The sequence below is a fragment of the Lates calcarifer genome, linkage group LG7_1, assembly GCF_001640805.2.
Source record: "Lates calcarifer isolate ASB-BC8 linkage group LG7_1, TLL_Latcal_v3, whole genome shotgun sequence".
Classification (NCBI taxonomy): Eukaryota; Metazoa; Chordata; class Actinopteri; family Centropomidae; genus Lates; species Lates calcarifer.
In genome coordinates, this window is record NC_066839.1 from 33484 (window position 1) to 50858 (window position 17375).

General features: G+C 43.2%; 2 protein-coding genes across 5 annotated transcripts; both read right to left on the reverse strand.

The window, feature by feature from the left end:
* Nucleotides 1-164: 164 nt before the first annotated feature.
* asb2a.1 (ankyrin repeat and SOCS box containing 2a, tandem duplicate 1) lies at nt 165-8927 on the reverse strand. The gene is made up of 10 exons (XM_018686815.2): nt 8456-8927; nt 7394-7764; nt 6944-7054; nt 6483-6652; nt 6247-6402; nt 5204-5449; nt 4165-4336; nt 3018-3591; nt 2615-2768; nt 165-1331 (listed from the first exon to the last, which is right to left on the reverse strand). Exons 2-10 carry the CDS (start codon nt 7726-7728, stop codon nt 1192-1194), a joined length of 2058 nt encoding a protein of 685 aa, XP_018542331.1. The 5' UTR covers nt 7729-7764; nt 8456-8927; the 3' UTR covers nt 165-1191.
* Nucleotides 8928-10030: 1103 nt separating this feature from the next.
* Nucleotides 10031-15401, reverse strand: LOC108890054 (ankyrin repeat and SOCS box protein 2). 4 transcript variants are annotated; one of them, XM_051071538.1, is made up of 9 exons: nt 15216-15401; nt 14097-14387; nt 13396-13565; nt 12787-12942; nt 12147-12392; nt 11897-12068; nt 11147-11717; nt 10879-11032; nt 10031-10388 (listed from the first exon to the last, which is right to left on the reverse strand). In XM_051071538.1, exons 2-9 carry the CDS (start codon nt 14378-14380, stop codon nt 10243-10245), a joined length of 1899 nt encoding a protein of 632 aa, XP_050927495.1. In that variant the 5' UTR covers nt 14381-14387; nt 15216-15401; the 3' UTR covers nt 10031-10242. The 4 variants fall into 4 exon arrangements, 3 of the variants coding, with proteins under 3 accessions (XP_050927495.1, XP_050927496.1, XP_050927494.1); XM_051071539.1 differs by lacking the exon at nt 15216-15401 and adding an exon at nt 14464-14598 and having other exon boundaries at nt 11147-11684; XM_051071537.1 differs by lacking the exon at nt 15216-15401 and adding an exon at nt 14464-14596.
* Nucleotides 15402-17375: the final 1974 nt, after the last annotated feature.

The window sequence follows — 17375 nt, forward strand, 5'->3', positions numbered from 1 at the left end:
ATTTGTGAATCTGCTACTTTATAAATTCTGACTGATAAAACAACATAAAAAACTTTGTTCTTCAACCATAAATCTCAAACAATAAACATACATTATAAAACATATTTAACTCTGCTATTCAAATTATAAGTTGTCACTTCAATACTAAAACGAATAAAAGTGTATTAGCATCATCATCAGATTTAATATATTTGTATTTAAACAAACAGTTTCAGATTCTTGTAAATGAAATAAAATCTCAGGACGATTATAAAGTCAGTTTATCGATGACATGAAACCTTCCTTTGAGCAGATTTTCTCTCACAGTGTTGATGTGTTTAATGTCCTATACAACAGCAGTTTAAGGGGAATGAAGTCATCGATAATGTTCAGTGATTAAAATCCTCAGGTTCATGAGCGGTGATCAGCGTCTCCACTCAGACTGTAAACCTGTTAGACTGCTTTAATTAAAAAACACCTCAGGTCTGTTTAATGACACACTAAAACATCGGATTTCAGTTGCCATGGAGACTCGACTCATTTAATGTCTCATAAACACACTCAGCTCTGACATCACTGTGTGGGTATTGATCCAGCTGATCATTAAACAGATTGATCACAGTGATTCTGTTTCTGAGGTCTCAGGGATCAGATGGATCCTGTGGGTGTTAAAGACCGAGCTGAAACGCTGCTTCACCTACAGTCACATCTTCTTCATCATCATCATCATCATCATCATCTTCATCATCACCAACATAAAATTCATCTTGTTAGATTTATTTGATGACAAAAGTTTTAAAGGAAACAAATTCAAGAAAAAAACAAGGGAACATTTCAGGTGTTATTTAAGGTGTAGGTTGGAGGAACTGAATCTCCCTGGAAACTCCTGGAAAAAGAGATGGAAATATCTAACAGTGACTTCAACAAGCAGCTTTTAGTTTTTAGTCAAACCTTTTAGTTAGTTGAGTTTAAAAAATGAGCAAACTTCTTTTTACAGAGTTACAGTTTCTTCATTTTAACACCTAAAAGCACCTGGGAGCTCCTGAAAAATCCTGGAAACTCCTGGGACATGATGTGAGATTTGTGGATTCACTCACTGATTAGACAAACCAGTCTAACTTCATCTGTATGGAGGACAAACAAATTTTAAATAGTCTCTCGTCATCATGTCGTCCAGTAAACTTCATCGACTGGAAGAACTGGGTAAACTGGTTACATGTCATCAAGCAGTTTCTCCTGGTGCTGCAGGAAGCGGATCAGACCTCCAGGCAGAGGTAACCTCTTTATACGTCGACGTCCAACAAGCTGCAGAATCTGCAGCCTGCAGAGCTGCATGAGGGGCCGCGGGGGAGCTGAAACACAACACAGACCAGTAACTGCACTGGAAAAGTACCGGACAAACTGGTGACATCAGCAGACCTTAATCAGATGAAGTGAACCATTAGTTCAGGTGCACTCATCATGTTTGATTTGGTTTATTGGAATCAGCTGTTGCTACAATTCACAGTCATTGGCTCATTCATTCTCTGTGGTCCGGATTATCCAGTCATATTCATGGACCTATGCACTCATGAACAGCATGGATACTATACACCTGATACGGTCACTGTTACTGTGAGGTCATTGAGGACAAAAATGTCAGGATTAAAAACTCTATGAGTACGAGTATAGTACATATTAATATAATTTTTTACTTTGACTGAGGTCATTTTTAACGACCATCAGTCCTGATCATAATGACCACATATTCAATAATTTTCAGGCTTTAATACTTTAAATTACAGTTTGTTTTTCTTAATAAACTATCATCCACACACATAATGATGCAGGATTTTTTTTTCTTGGATCATCACCAAAATGTTGGTGTTAACTCATATTGGCATGAAATCATATACACTTGTAGTACACCCTAAGATGCACGCACACGCACACACACACACACACACACACACACACACACACACACACATACAACCTGTGTGTGCATGAAAGTGTGTGTGTGAGAGAGACGGGGGGTAGAAGTGGTGATCTGTAGGACAATACAATCTCTACCTCTCTAACTGTACACATGAACACACATATACAAACTCTGACATCCACAACATTTTAGTTGCAGACATTTATTCCATCGGCCTTCACTGGCTCCATAATACAGGAGGAAGAGAAATCTGGAGAACATCGTGTATCTGCCCTGTAAACTAAACATGAGAAAATGGTGCAATCTGATGGAAAATAGCAAATGTTACAATTTTGAGGCCAGGGCTCCAAGAATGAGTCTAATCAAGAACCATGAGTGATTTATTGTTGTAATGGCAGTGGGATAAACAATTACAGTTTTAATGGATTTCAACAGGGACATTTTTGTCATGAAGACACCCGTGTAATGACCTGGTTTACACTCTCTATCACAGACATTATAACTTAACACAGCAAAAATGTATGAAAATCAAAACTGAAAATAACAAAATTGTCCCCAAGGTTGCATAAAGGTTAATGAACAACATTCATGAGTATTGTTTAAGAAGAGATTCAGTCACTGCTCAGATTCATCAGAAGATTATTCATCAAATCTGACCATTAAACCATCTGATGGAAATAATCAGAATCAAGGCTGAATCATTCGTTATTGACTCACCTGCCTTCTCCTTGATGACACTCCAGTCAGAGTAACTGTCAAGGTGTTCTACCAGTCTGGAGCAGAGAGTCACATGACCAACGTAGTCCAATAGAACATCAATGATTGGCCCCGCCCACCGACAGATACTGGGGGCTGAGATCATCTCACAGAACTGTCAATCAATCAATCACAGAACTGTCAGACAATCAATCACAGAATCATATCATACAGAATTATCAATCACTCCAATAACAGAACTGTAAATAAATCAATCACAGAACTGTCAGACAATTAATCACAGAATTGTCAATCAATCAGTCACAGAATTGTCAATCAATCAATCACAGAACTGTCAACCAGTCACGCAATCAATGAAACATATTATGGTAACAGCTGACAAAAAGGTTTAAACCCAGGTCACCTGAACGCCTCTCCTCAGCTGGGACTCTGTCAGGACTCTACTATCGTCGTTCCTCTGTGATCGGGTGGTTTTGATCGGTGGATGAGGTCGGTTGCCATAGACACAGTCGAAGCAGGAGAGGGCGTGGCCTCCGTGGTCTAGCAGGTACTTGAACATGGGCAGGTACTTCATGGAGAACATGTAGACAGCAGGGAAGGTGGTGGGGTGGGTGGGGATGCCGGCATTAATGTCAGCTCCATGCTCCACCAGCAAGGTGATAGTCTGGATGCAGCCCTGCCTTGCCGCCACCATCAGCGGCTTAAACACATCCAGGTTCGGGTTGGCGCCAGCCGCCAGGAGCATGCGCGTGGCGTCAATGTTGTTATTGATGACGGAGAAGTAGAGCGCCGTGCTGCGGCGGTCCTCATACAGCTTCGACCTGTCTTCAGACAGCTGAGCGTTGACGTCGAAGCCCGCCTCAATCAAAGCCTCCAGCACATTGTCACGGTTACGCTCCGCTGCCAGGTGGAGTGGGCTGATGCCGGTCCGCCGGACTCTGGCCTTACTGGTGGCTGGGATCAACATGGAGACAATACTAGAAACAGGAGACATGACAGGAATTAGCCTGACCCCTGATCTCTGACCTGGAACTGACGTTACCTGTCACGAAACCAGCAGTAACTTCCTGACAATGAACAGGTGTTTTGTTGGCTCGTGAGAGGCTAATAAACATTTATAAGAATGTTTCTGTTCAATGTTATTAACACCACACAGAATAAAATAATAATATTTTATACGTGTCTTAAAGTTTCAGTTAAAGGTTCGTTAAATAAATATAATCAAATCTAATTATGTAAAAAGTTTATTAGCTCCTGTATTCTTACACTCTCCTTAAAATGTTTATATTCCAAATTTACTACAATACCATTTAATATAATATTGGTGAACATTTTAAAAACCTGAATATTTTATGCAGTCCTGAAGTTTGTTAATGTGTGGTCTGATTTCTGCCACCAGGTGGCGCCTTTTAGTAAGTTAGGTGGATTTGAACTACAAGAAGAACAGCAAACATGCTCCTGGTGAACTTCAGGTCTCCTAACATGATCTTTGATGAGGAATTCAGCAGTCATTTAAAGCTTTGATTAAACTAAGTGGTCAGTGTGCCTACGTGTCACTTCCTCTCTGGGCAGCAATGTGAAGTGGTAATAATCCGGTTTTTCCTGGTTTGTTGGCATCTGCATTTTGTGAGAGGAGGAGCTCCACAATTTCCTCATGTCCATTTTTAGCGGCTTCATACAGAGCAGTGGCTCCATCAGCAGCCTGACTGTTGACATCTGCACCTGCAGAGAACAGAGGAGGGTTCGGGTGGAGGAAGTACTTAAATCAGTTCAGTCTGTGAGGACATTAAACATCCATCCATCCATTCATCCATCTATCCATTCCAGTCATCATCCATCCATCCTTCCATCCACATTATTCTGTATTCATTTAAACTGGGAGAGGAGATCCATCCACTGCACTGCTGCTTCCACTGGCTGCCCTAAACCATCTATCCATTTTCTACACTTATTGATAAGAATTTCAGGATGACTGGAGCCTATCCCTGCACCCTGGACAGATCATCAGTCCATTACAGTGCCTCAAACCACTGAAAACAATCAGCATGTTATGTTACTATGGTGGTTCCCAACTGTGGACAGGAACCTTTGGAGGAACATGAGGCAGGCATGTTAGCAGTAGCAGATAGCAGTAAATGGACTGTACTTATATAGCGCTTTTCTAGTCTTTTCGACCACTCAAAGCGCTTTACACTACAGGTCACATTCACCCCATTCACACACATTCATACAGCACATATTCTATATATTTAATGTGCTTTTCTAAACACATTCACACACATTCACACACCGATGTGAAACACACACATCGGAGGCAATTTGGGGTTCAGTATCTTGCCCAAGGATACTTCGGCATGCAGACTGGAGGAGCCGGGAATCGAACCACCAATCTGATTGGTGGACGACTGCTCTACCTCCTGCTCTACCTCCTAAGCCACAGCCGCCCCAGCAGATAGCAGTTAACAGTAGCAGTAGCAGATAGCAGTTAGCAGTAGCAGATAGCTTTAGCTGGGAGAGTAGTAGCAGTAGCAGTTAACAGTAGCAGATAGCAGTAGCAGTAGTAGTAGATTAATCGCCCAGTCACTTTACCATGTTTAAGGAGGAAACGCAGGGCAGCAACCTGCCCGGTCTGAGCTGCACTGAACAACGCTGAGATGCCGTACATGTTGGTGAGGTTGTGTTTGGCTCCGGCCTTCACAAGCATCTCACAGATCTCCACATTGTTTCGAACCACAGCCTCCTGCAGTGCGGTCCAACCCAGAATACAAGGAGTGTTCACCACCGCTCCATGGTTCAGCAACATCGCCACCATTGCAGCACTGTTCCTCTCACATGCTGCAGAGGAAGAAAAAACTGTTCAGGCCAACAAAACCTCAGAAACACAGTTTATTAAAGGGACAGGCCAACAAAAACCTCAGAAACATGGTCACTGTCTTCCTCAGCTCCAGCTCCCCTTCCCTAAATGTAGATCACAACAGAAGAAATTATTTTCTTCTGGGGCCAATTTTTACTGTTTCAGACCTTTAGAAATATACACAGACCACAAGGAATCCTGTTCTCTGATTGTGTTAAGGTGTTAAAATCATATGATACAAACATAATTCAGGTGAACTGGAAACCACTGCTCTACATCAGTTTAATGTATTATGTATCAACAATTATCCTGACTTGAAGTGTCAGGGTTAGAACTCAAACAGGCTGATATCCTGAGTTTAGGTGGTGAGACTGAACTGAACCCTGAGTTCTTGGCATTGGGACTTGAACTGACAGAAAGTTCAGTGTCAGATACTCTGTCCTGTAAATTTCCCAGACGTGGGACTAATAAAGGATTATCTGATCTCTGTTGTATACCACAACCAAGAAAGTATGAGATGAAGGCAAAGTCCTCTAAAAACTATAAGGTAAAACTGAACAACATAATGTTGTATCAGAATATTAGAGGACTGATTCGTTATTTTGAGGTAACAGGCCTCAGAAGAGATTGTCACTCATGCCTCCTGTTAACGTCCATAATTTAAAAACTGTAACTTTTCCTGGTTCAGTAAACTGAACTGTGAACTGTGCCTCTGTAGCTAAGATGTGTTCAGATGAATCTGTTTTTTGGGACACTGACATGTCAATGCTGATGTTACCTTTATAAAGCGGAGTCTCTTTTTCGTAGTTTGGGATATCAGGGTCAGCTCCGTTTCCCAGCAGCACCTGAGCACATTGTTGCTGGTCTTTGCTGACAGCAACCAGCAGCGCCGTCTCACCGCGGTCTGTTCGCTTGTTGATCATCCCAGGCTGAGCTGAGCACAAAAACACAGACAAATGTCTTCTCTCTCCTGGACTCTGATGGGATGTCTTTGTTATGTGGAGAGAGGTTTACCTGACAGCAAGACTCTCAGACAGGTGTCCTGGCCATACCATGCCGCCTCATGAATGGCGAGCCAGCCCGGTTTACTCGGCAGCATCAGGTTGGTTCCCGGATGCATCACTAACGCTTTCACTCTGCTCGCATCTCCAACACGGATCGCTTTGAACAGAGGCTCCTCCTCCCTGTAGGGAAAATACCCATCAGAGATCTCTCCCACCTGACCCTACCCAACCTCACCTGACCTCACCTGACCCCACCTGTATCACCTGACTCACCTATCTCACCTGTCCAACCAGACCTCAACTGTTCCACCAGACCTCACCTGTCTGAAAAATGTACTGGTCATCATAGATCCTTGCTTTCACAACCCTTCATGTCTGATGGTGTCACTTACTGAGATGGTACAGGTGAATCAACAGGTGATACAGGTGGTTTCACGTACAGAGATAGTTTATGTACAGAATTGAACTCACTCTTCAGGCTCTGGAGCGATGTGGACCAGACTGCCATCAGGTCTGCGATAAGCCACCATCCTCTTTCCAGAACCTGTCATGAAGCGACTGATTGTCCCATCAAACGTCTTCCTGCCACAACAGCAAGACAACAGCCAATCAGAGCTTTAATACTTCCTCCAACAGTGTTTATTCTGCAGTATTTATCATTTAGGATTAATTATTTAACCCCCAGTTAAATTTTCAGGCCAGTTTTGTTTGTGGATGAGGTTGAAACCTGATACATTACTGAGAGAAACACAACAGTTTGACCATGAGCAGCAGTTGGTGATAGTGGAGAAGAAAAATTCCCTTTAACAGGAAGAAAGCTTTCTTATTGTTCGATTGTTGGTTGTTGCTGTAGGTTTGTGAGTCAGACCACAGGTTTAATCTGCCTGAACAGTAAAATATTCAAGAACTGAGCTCACGTACGGATCAGGAGGCTTTTCAGTCGGAGGGTTTGGAGAACTGTAGTGTGCAGTGGTCTGGGCAGGAGCTGGATTATGGAAGCTGAGATTGGGTTGGTTGGTGTTTCTGGCTGTAGGTTGGCAGTGAAGAGGTGTGGCAGCGGCAGCAGCTGTATTGCCGGTTGCGTTGCTGGTTGTGTTGCTGGTTGGGTTGGTGTTGGCACAGTGCGTGTCAGTCAGACTGCGTTCAACAGCGAGCTGCAGCAGTTCGTCATCACTCAGGTTACTGTAGATAGAATAATCCTCAAAGCTCAGACTGGGAGCTGCTGAGCCAGACTGAGAGATGCTGGCTGCCGCCATGATGGAGGATGACAGAGTTTCACCGTCAGAAACTAACTGAAGAAAAACAAGAGTTAAAACGGGATTAAAGAGCTGGTTTTAGACAGATTTTCCTCACTGCCTACTGAACTGAAGACAGGCTCGAGGTTTGTGTTGATACAAGATTCATGAACAGAGAGAAAAACAACAAACTCCACATAAAGTTGGACCAAGAGCGAAGAATGTTGTTTGCTTGCTGGTTATCAGAATACTGTCTATGTAGTTTTAGCTCATTGTGTTAGTATTAGTTTTAGCTTATGTATCTGTATATTTCCTCACTGTAACCATTGTGAGAATTTGAGTAGCAGCACAGAAACCACCACTAGGCTTTTTAGGACAGTATTAACTGAAAATACAAACAAAATACAGTGACTTGGGTTTGAGTTAACTGAAAAAATCAATGTTGAGTTTACATTACTCAGACAGATCAGATTAACAGTTCAATGATGCAGCCTGCAGGGGGCGCTAACAGAGTTTCAAACTGTTTGTTTGGTTTCATGTCGTCCGTCTGTGTCTTTAATAAACTGGGTTTTGACTTTTAAGCCAAGGTCAGATTATGAGACCTCAGACAGAAAAACAACAGCAAACACACTAAAACTTTATATCAACTCCTGAACTGTCAGTAAAATTTTATACAAACAATTGAAGTGACAGTAAAGCACCAAACAATCAGCAGTGAAACCAGAGTATGAACAACAAAGGTACTCACCTTGTTTTCAAGTTATTCTTTGTTAATACAGCGTTTCCCCCAAGTTAAAACGCGTCCATCTGTTTGTGTCTGTTTTCATTCTGTAATGGAGTCTGCACATGACACTGTGTGGGGGTGGGTGGTTGTTTGGGGAGGGTGTGGGTGCTACTTCAGGTTTATTTTAAGGACCTGCAGTCTGAGCCTGTTGAGCTGCTGACCTCTGCATTCAATCTAATGTTACAGGTAGAGTTATATGAAGAGTCAACACATCAGACCCTATTCATTTAAAACACATCAACACGTTTTATATAAAACAATGAATAATCTGTGTTGGACATAAACTGAGATAATAATCCCAGATCAATCTAGAAATATATGTGATCAATCCAAAGTTTATCAAAGAAAATTCCAGGGCTAATCTCTACTCCTGTGTGAGATTACATTAATCTGTGAAATGTGGAGAATTAATCCCAGATCTGTTGAGGTGCAGGTTAATCAGTTATCTGTCCTGAGTTAATCTGTCATCTGTTCAGGGTTCATCCCACAGTTCTCCATACTTAGTGTTAGATTTGGAAGAAAAGAAATCCCAGCTCTGTTCCATATTATTCTGTAATATGATTTAATCCCATCTGTGTTTTGATTTAATCCCCAGTCTCAGACTGAGCTCCTTGGATCAGTAAAGGTTCTGGTCAAACAGGAAATACTAGGTGAAATATGATGCAGGTGCGAACAGTAACTTTCATGAATCGGTATGCTGCATCACGTCACGTGATCATCATCTGGACCTGTGTTACACATTTCTGTGACCACCTGCAGGTTCACATTGTGGATGTGGGCTAGGATCTTGACTCCAAAGCAGAAGAGCACCGTGTTGATGACTGTGAAGATCTCTGTCAACAGGCCCAAGACAACTAGAGACCAAACAGCAGCTTCGCAAGGCTGAAAGAGGAGCATCAGGTCAGGAGCTCAACCAAGAGCTCAGCATTTTCTTCAACATTCGTGGGGTTGTGCACCATGAATTCATCCCCCAAGGTGAGACTGTCAATGGGGAGTTCTGCTGCATCATCCTGAGGCGTCTGAGGGAAGACGTTCACTGTAAAGCACTTGAACAAAAACATGGTGCACTGCAAAGAGAAGAGCCCCAGTACTGATCCTTGGGGAACCCCGGGCTGGGATAAAGATGTTTGTGCTTGCTGTGATACATTGAGTGTTTTGGCCAAAACGTCCATATTGGACAGGACAGGTAGCAGGATGAAGTGGTTGACTGTAGTCAGGCTGCTAACTACACCTGACTACAGGTGTTTAAATGTGTTCAAATTTTTGCAGTGCTGAAGAACATCACCATGTCAAACAATGGTTTAATTTCCAGATAGAAAACTGTAAAAACTGTTTAGTTCAGTTTGTTATTGTAGAAGAAGTAGCATCCTTATAGGTCAGATTTTTATCCTTTACATTTCATTTATTTTCTCCTGGTGATGTGGTGGCTCCTGTTTTTACTTTCAGTCTATGGTTCTGAATAAAAAAGAAACTAACAACTGTGAACTCTGAAAGTGCTGCTGTAGCAGGTTTTCCCTCACACACCTTAACACACTGACCTTTTATACATGACTCAGATTTAATTTCATGTCTGTCAGAAGACTGATGTCAACTTCTGTCTGGCGTGAAATGTGTACAACAACATATCTTTGGCTGAGTAAGCAGAGGTTTACAACAGGCGGACAGATTGAGGGGAAAAATAAAATAAAAACCACAGCAACACAGCAACAACTGTGCAGATTTCAGTTGACATCAGGTGACATCAAGTGACTTTAGGTGAGTGAGCAGTGGACGTCATAGTGCAGGAAGCGGATGAGTCGGGCAGGAAGTGGCAGGGTGTGGAGCAGTTTGAGTCGTCGGACTCCAACCACATGTCTGATTTTCAGCCTGCAGAGCTGCATCAGAGGATGAGGAGGAACTGAATCACAAACAGACACAGAAGGACGGGTTAGAGGTTTCATGAGTGAGTCTGAACAGACCTGATCCCTGATATGTGGTCCTTCTGATCTGTGGTCCAGGTTTTGCAACCCGGACTGAATTACCTGAACAAGTGTTTCTCATGAAAATAACAGACACAATTAAATCTACTAACATCTTTTACAGGAATTCTAAAATCCATCGGCTGGACTGTCAGATAGAGCAGGGATGTTCCCAAAAACTCCTACAGGGACAAGAAACCGTTCCCAACTGTTCCTTTCTAGAGACTCAGAAACTGTTTCAGAAGTGTTCAGGTACTTTTTCCAGTGCTCAGAGAGTTTTTTTAGGACCTCAGGAAAATTCTTTAGAGAGAAATTGAGAAACCTTTTAGAAAGTATGGATCCTAACTCAGACAGGAGACGAAACACAAATTCTGAAAACCATAATTACTGTTGCTATGACTCATGTACGTCAATGTCTCTGTTCCTTACGAGCTTTCAGTTTGATTGGCACCCATTCGCTGCAACTGTCCAGGACCTCAAGCAGCCGAGAGCAGAGATGGACGTGACAGACATAGTCCAGCAGCATGGAGATGATCAGACCAGTGACACGGCAGAGAGACATGCTGGAGACAGCCTCACAGAACTGAAACAAGATGGAGGACATCCAGAGGAGAGGACAGTCTGAGAGGGCAGAGAGACAGATGAGATGGAAGTCACATGCACATGTACTGATGGATCATTTCTATTCCTGACTCACCTGAATGTAGCGCTGCGGCTGTACATTTCTGCTGACCTGCATTTCTTCAACAGCATGTCGTGAGGACGTGACAGCGGGATGTGGTTTCTGGCCGTATGGACAGTCGAAGCAGGGCCGGGCGTCGCAGCCGTTGTCCAGCAGCAGCTTGAGCATGGGCAGACACTCCATGTTGAGTAGGATGGTGGACGGGAATGAAGACGGCTGTGTAGAGATCTGAGCGTTGGCATTGGCGCCGAACTTCAGCAGAAGCATCGCCATGTCCACCCAGCCAAGCCGGACGGCGATGAGCAGTGGGTTGAAGAGGTCCAGGTTGGGGTCGGCTCCGGCCTCCAGCAGCATCTTAGCGGCCTCCAGGTTCCCGTTGTAGACGGAGAAGTACAGCGCCGTGCTCCGCCGGTCCTCGTACATCCTGGAGCGCTCCTCCGACAGCTCAGCATTGATGTCGAAGCCAGACTCGATCAACAGTTCCAAGATGTTGTCCCTGTTCTTCTCTGCAGCGATGTGCAGAGGACTGATGCCGCTGTGCCGGATCCTGACTCTGCTGGTGACAGGGATCAGCATTGACACGATTCTGGAAATTCAAAATGTAGAGTTCAGGGTGTACAAATACATCTCCCTATCAACTATCAACTCTTTCTATTGTCTTTAATTAAAGAGATTAATGTTTATGATCCCAGACTTCCTTCTAAGCTCTTTAAGAGTCAGAAGCAGTTTCACACTCTTACAGTAAAATCTCTAACTGGGTCAGACCGTGTGTGGTTGTTCTGAACAGCCACATGAAGAGGCAGCAGGCCGGACTTTGTCGATCGGTTAGCGTCAGCTTTCAGAGAAAGGAGCACCTCCACAGCTGAAGTGTGACCGTTCTTACAGGCTTCATATAGCGACGAAGCTCCATCCCCTGCCTGTCCGTTTATATCTGCACCTGGACAACATGAAAACACTTTAACATCGGCTCCTGGCAGACAATCAAACAACTCGTGAACAGGTCTCTGTGGTGAACCTTTCTGTGCGAGCAGGTGGATGATGTCGACGTGTCCGTGCTGTGCAGCAATGAAGAACGGTTGAATACCGTAGATGTTCTTGGTTTGCAGATTGGCTCCAGCCTCAACTAACAACCTGCAGAGCTTTGGTCGTCCATATCTGCAGGCTTCATGAAGAGCAGTACCTCCCTGACTGCAGGAGTAATTCACCTGAGCTCCAGACCTCAGCAGCAGCTCCACGATGGCTTCATCTGGATGCTCACAGGCTAAAACACAACAACAATAAGAATGTGAAGCTTTTTTTTAAACCAGGAGAAGTTTAATTACATTTTCCATCAAATCAACCATTGTTTCTTCAAAGAATGAGCAGTAAACTGTTTTACAGCAGCATGTACAATATATGATATCACCAACATTGTTAATATGATGCAAAGTCAAAGAATTAGCAGGAAGGACAAATGCCAATGATAAAATAGTAAAATATAGAAAATACCAAATAAAAACAAACATGTTACAAACACATCAATGAAATGACAATGAATTTCAACACAACTTTTCATTAGTTTAATTTATCTGAGGATGTTCAAAGGATAAATATTCCTGTGAATGTGTTAATGACAAATGGATTTGAGTTGGCTCTGTGATGTCATGTGATGTCACCTGTGAACAGTGGCGTTTCTCGGTCCTTGTTGGCGATGTTTGGGTCGGCTCCGTGCCTCAGGAGAAAGTCGACACAGGAAATGTGTCCTCGCTCGGTGGCCAGTAGCAGAGCGGTCTGATTCTTCAAACTACACCTGTTCACTGACTTGGGATGAGCTGAGGACAGAGGTCAAAGGTCAAACTCTCACCAGAGTATGTGATACCACATGGAAGAAACAATCCAGATTATAATGTACACGACAGGAAATAATTATAAAACAAATTTATCAAATTTAATTTGACCTTTTACTATGAGTCATTCTCCTAAACCTGATCATCAACACACTGATCAATGTTCTCACAACAACAATATCAGCAGAAAACAAAACAGGTCCCAGTATGGATCCCTGAAATTAAAAAAGCTAACCCTAACCCCAGGGATGAGATGTGTGTGAACTGATGCAAAAAACAAATGTCAGCTGGGTTTTGTGGATGATGAATCTTAGAAAGTAACAACTGATTATCAGGGCAGCGTTCTACTTTATTACAGGGCATGAAAATCATTATGGGGTTTATATTGTGACATGAAAATAAAGTATAATCCTGTGGATCATCAGCAGTCTCACTCACCTCTTATGAGGATCCTGACACACTGTAGCTGTCCATAATAAGCTGCCTCATGAAGAGCGATCCAGCCTTCGTCATTTGGGTCCATCAGACTGCTGCACCTCCGTTGGACCAGATCCATCAATGCCTCAGCATCTCCACTGATAATCAGAGACTGCAGAGGACTGAACTGTCTGAGGACAAAGATAGAAAAACACCAGGAGCTGAGATGGAGGAGAGACATGAAGAACAGCACAACAAACAGCTGGTCTAAACAAACAACCAAAACCTTCAAAATCTGTTCAAGGACGGACAGAGTCTGTAAAGTCTGATCTGTGACGACAAGCTTCCTGCTGCTCCTATGATCCTGCTCAACACCTGCTGTTAGACATTATTAGCACTGCTTCTAGTATTATTGCTGCTATTGTTAGGAATCTGGTTCTGCTCAAGGTTTCTGCCTCTTAAAGGAAGTTTTCCTCTCCACTGTCACTTAGTGCTTCTTATGGTGGGACTGTTGGCTCTCTCTCTGTAAATATAATCTAAAAATACAGTCCTGCTCTGAACCTCAGACTACTTCTGTTGTGATTCAGTACTGTATAAATAAAACTGAATTGAACTAAATAGAATTAAAAGGTCAGAGAACGGCCAACACTCAGCAGCTGGATGTTCTCACATTTACCAGCTGTTTTTTATGTTTACAGGCCGTTTCACCTGGACCAACTCACCTCTTGAAACCTCTGTAGAGAAACTGCGACAGGGCTGTTGGGGGGTTTGCAGAGTTTGAGATGTCTGGAGGTCGGGGTGCAGGTGGAGGTCGGAGTGCAGGTGGAGGTGTGTGTCTCTGTCTGAGCTTTGGGTTTGTTTGGGTTGGAGCAGCTGAGGATGATGATGATGATGGAGGAAGGTGTGTGTCAGCCAGGCTCCTCTCTACAGCGATCTGCAGCAGCTCCTCATCAGACAGCTTACTGTAAATATTGTAGTCGTCCAGATTCTCCTCGGAGGAGGCCATGTTGGATCTAAGAGGTAGAGAGAGAATCAGCCGTTCAGTGTTTCCAGGCTGTTCAGTGAATCAGTGGTTACTGGGATAAACACCTGTTCTCCATGTAAACAGCCACAGGTCACTGGAGTCCAGCCTCTCTGAGTTTTGGCTGAAGCTGCTGCTGAATGTGAGATTGGTGAATGTGACCAGAGGCCATGGAGGTCAGTGGTGTTTCTTTTCTCTGTCCCGAAGCCAAAATATTCAGACACACCAAGAGCTCTTGATCTGATCTGCAGACAACACAAATATCACAGATGCATACTTCCTTTTTGAATTCTGTTTGAATCTGAAGGAGTTTTACTTTTCTGATGCATCTTTAAATAAACAAAAACTAACCCTAACCCTAACCCTGCAGCATCTGCTGATGATTGCAGCCATCAGCAGATGGACTGGACTATACTGGACTATAAACAAATTCCTGTTGCTACACAATCTACAGAGAGATGAACACAGTGGAATCAGGAACAGGTAGACGTGGTAGAGGTGAACAGTTTCCTGTAGAAACAGTCCAGGTGTTTATAGACTGAGGTGCAGGTGAGGAGGGACCAGGTGTGTGTAGTGCTGAGAGGAGAGGAGACGGGGGGAAAAGACCGGGACAGGAAGTAAAGTCACAACAGACACAACAAGCAAATGAATTTCAAAATAAAACAGGAAATAAACAAAGTGCTGCGACACAGATGACAGATCATGAAAATAACACAACAGCTACAAAAACACAAACACAGCAGCAGTACATGTCATTATCCAAACAACAACACACTGACTCAGGTCATGACTTCAGTCACCTGCATCACTGTGATCTCACCTGTGAAACGGTCCAATCAGAGTTTCAGCAGGAATCCTCTGTTTCAGGGTGAGAGTGGCAGCAGATCTGAGCCAGAGTCACAGCAGAAACACTCAGGGCTTCACATCATCTGCAGAGTCGACAAAAATCCTGAACCTGAAAATCTGCTGGCTGAACATCAAGAAACCAGAGGATTCAGAGACTTTACTGAGTCTGAGCTGCATAGAGAGGAGGTCAGAGGTCAATTCAATTCAATTCAATTGTATTTATATAGCGCCGAATCACAACAAAAGTCATCTCAATGCACTTTTCATACAGAGCAGGTCTAGACCATACTCTTTAAAATTTATTTATTTATTTACAGAGAGAGACCCAACAGAGCCACCATGAGCAAGCACTAGGAGACTGTGGAGAGAAAAAACTTCCTTTTTAGAGGCAGAAACCTCGAGCAGAACCGGACTCAGGGTGGGCGGCCATCTGCCTTGACCGGTTGGGTTGAGAAAGAGGGGGGGTAGGGTAGAGAATAGTGAGAGAAGAACATAGCATAGCATGGGTTCCATATAAAATGTAAGGTGATACCAGTAATACAGCAGTAGTAATGATAGTAGTGATAATTAAAGTATTAACTGCTAACATAGCAATACAACTAATAGCAGTATAAGTAATTTCTAATTCTAGCAGCAGGTGTTGAGTGGAGTTGTAGGAGCAGCAGGAGACTTGTCATCACAGATCAGACTCTACAGCTCCAGAGGCAGAAATACCTGCAGAAAGAGAGTGAGAGAGAGAGAGAGAGAGAGAGAGAGAGAGAGAGAGAGAGAGAAGCTCAGTGCATCACTGGAGATCTCCCGGCAGTCTAGGCCTATAGCAGCATAACTAAGGGATGGTTCAAGCCTGAGCCAACCCTAACTATAAGCTTTATCAAAGAGGAAAGTTTTAAGCCTACTCTTAAAGGTACAGAGGGTGTTTCTGCCTCCTGGACCGAAACTGGGAGAAGGTTCCACAGTAGAGGAGCCTGATAACTGAAGGCTCTGCCTCCCATTCTACTCCACCACCAGTAAACCAGCATTTTGGGAGCGCAGAGTCCTAGTGGGATTGTAGAGGACTATGAGATCTTTAAGATAAGATGGTGCCTGACCATTAAGGGCTTTGTATGTGAGGAGGAGGATTTTGAATTCTACTCTGCATTTGACTGGGAGCCAATGTAGAGAGGCTAACACAGGAGAAAAATGGTCTCTTTTCCTAGTTCCTGTCAGCAATCATGCTGCAGCATTTTGAATCAGCTGCAGAGTCTTTAGAGACGTGTTGGGGCAGCCTGATAATAATGAATTACAGTAGTCCAGCCTGGAAATAACAAATGCATGGACCAGTTTTTCTGCATCCTTTTGAGACAGAAAATGTCTAATTTTGGTGATATTACACAGGTGAAAGAAGGCAGTCCTAGAAGTTTGTTTTATATGTGAGTTAAAGGACATATCCTGGTCAAAGATGACTCCCAGATTCTTTACAGTGGAGCTGGGAGCCAGGGCAATGCCGTCTAATGGAACTACATCATTACAAAATTTATTTCTGATGTGTTCAGGACCAATTATAATGACTTCAGTTTTATTTGAGTTCAGTAATAAAAATTGCTTGTCATCTTTTAATGCCCCTAAGACAAGCCTGGAGTTTGGCTAGATGATTGGTTTCATTAGACTTCACTGACAGATAAAGCTGTGTATCATCTGCATAACAATGGAAATTTATGGAGTGTTTCCTGATAATATTGCCCAAGGGAAGCATATACAGAGTGAAGAGGATTGGTCCAAGCACTGACCCTTGTGGAACTCCATGTCTAACTTTTGTGTACATGGAGGAGTAGTTGTTAACATGTATAAACTGAAGCCTATCAGATAGATAGGACTTAAACCAGTTTAGTGCAGTTCTTTTAATGCCAATAAAGAGCTCCCGTCTCTGTAAAAGGATGTGATGGTCAATTGTATCAAAAGCAGCACTGAGATCTAACAAGTACAGAAGTTCATAAAATCATTGCTGCTGAGGGTTATAGGGATGCATGGATCTATAGAGCTGTGACTCTCTGTCAGCCTGGCTACAGTGATGAAAAGAAACCTGGGGTTGTTCTTATTATCTTCTATTAATGATGAGTAATAGGCGCCTCTTGCATTACAGAGGGCCTTTTTATAT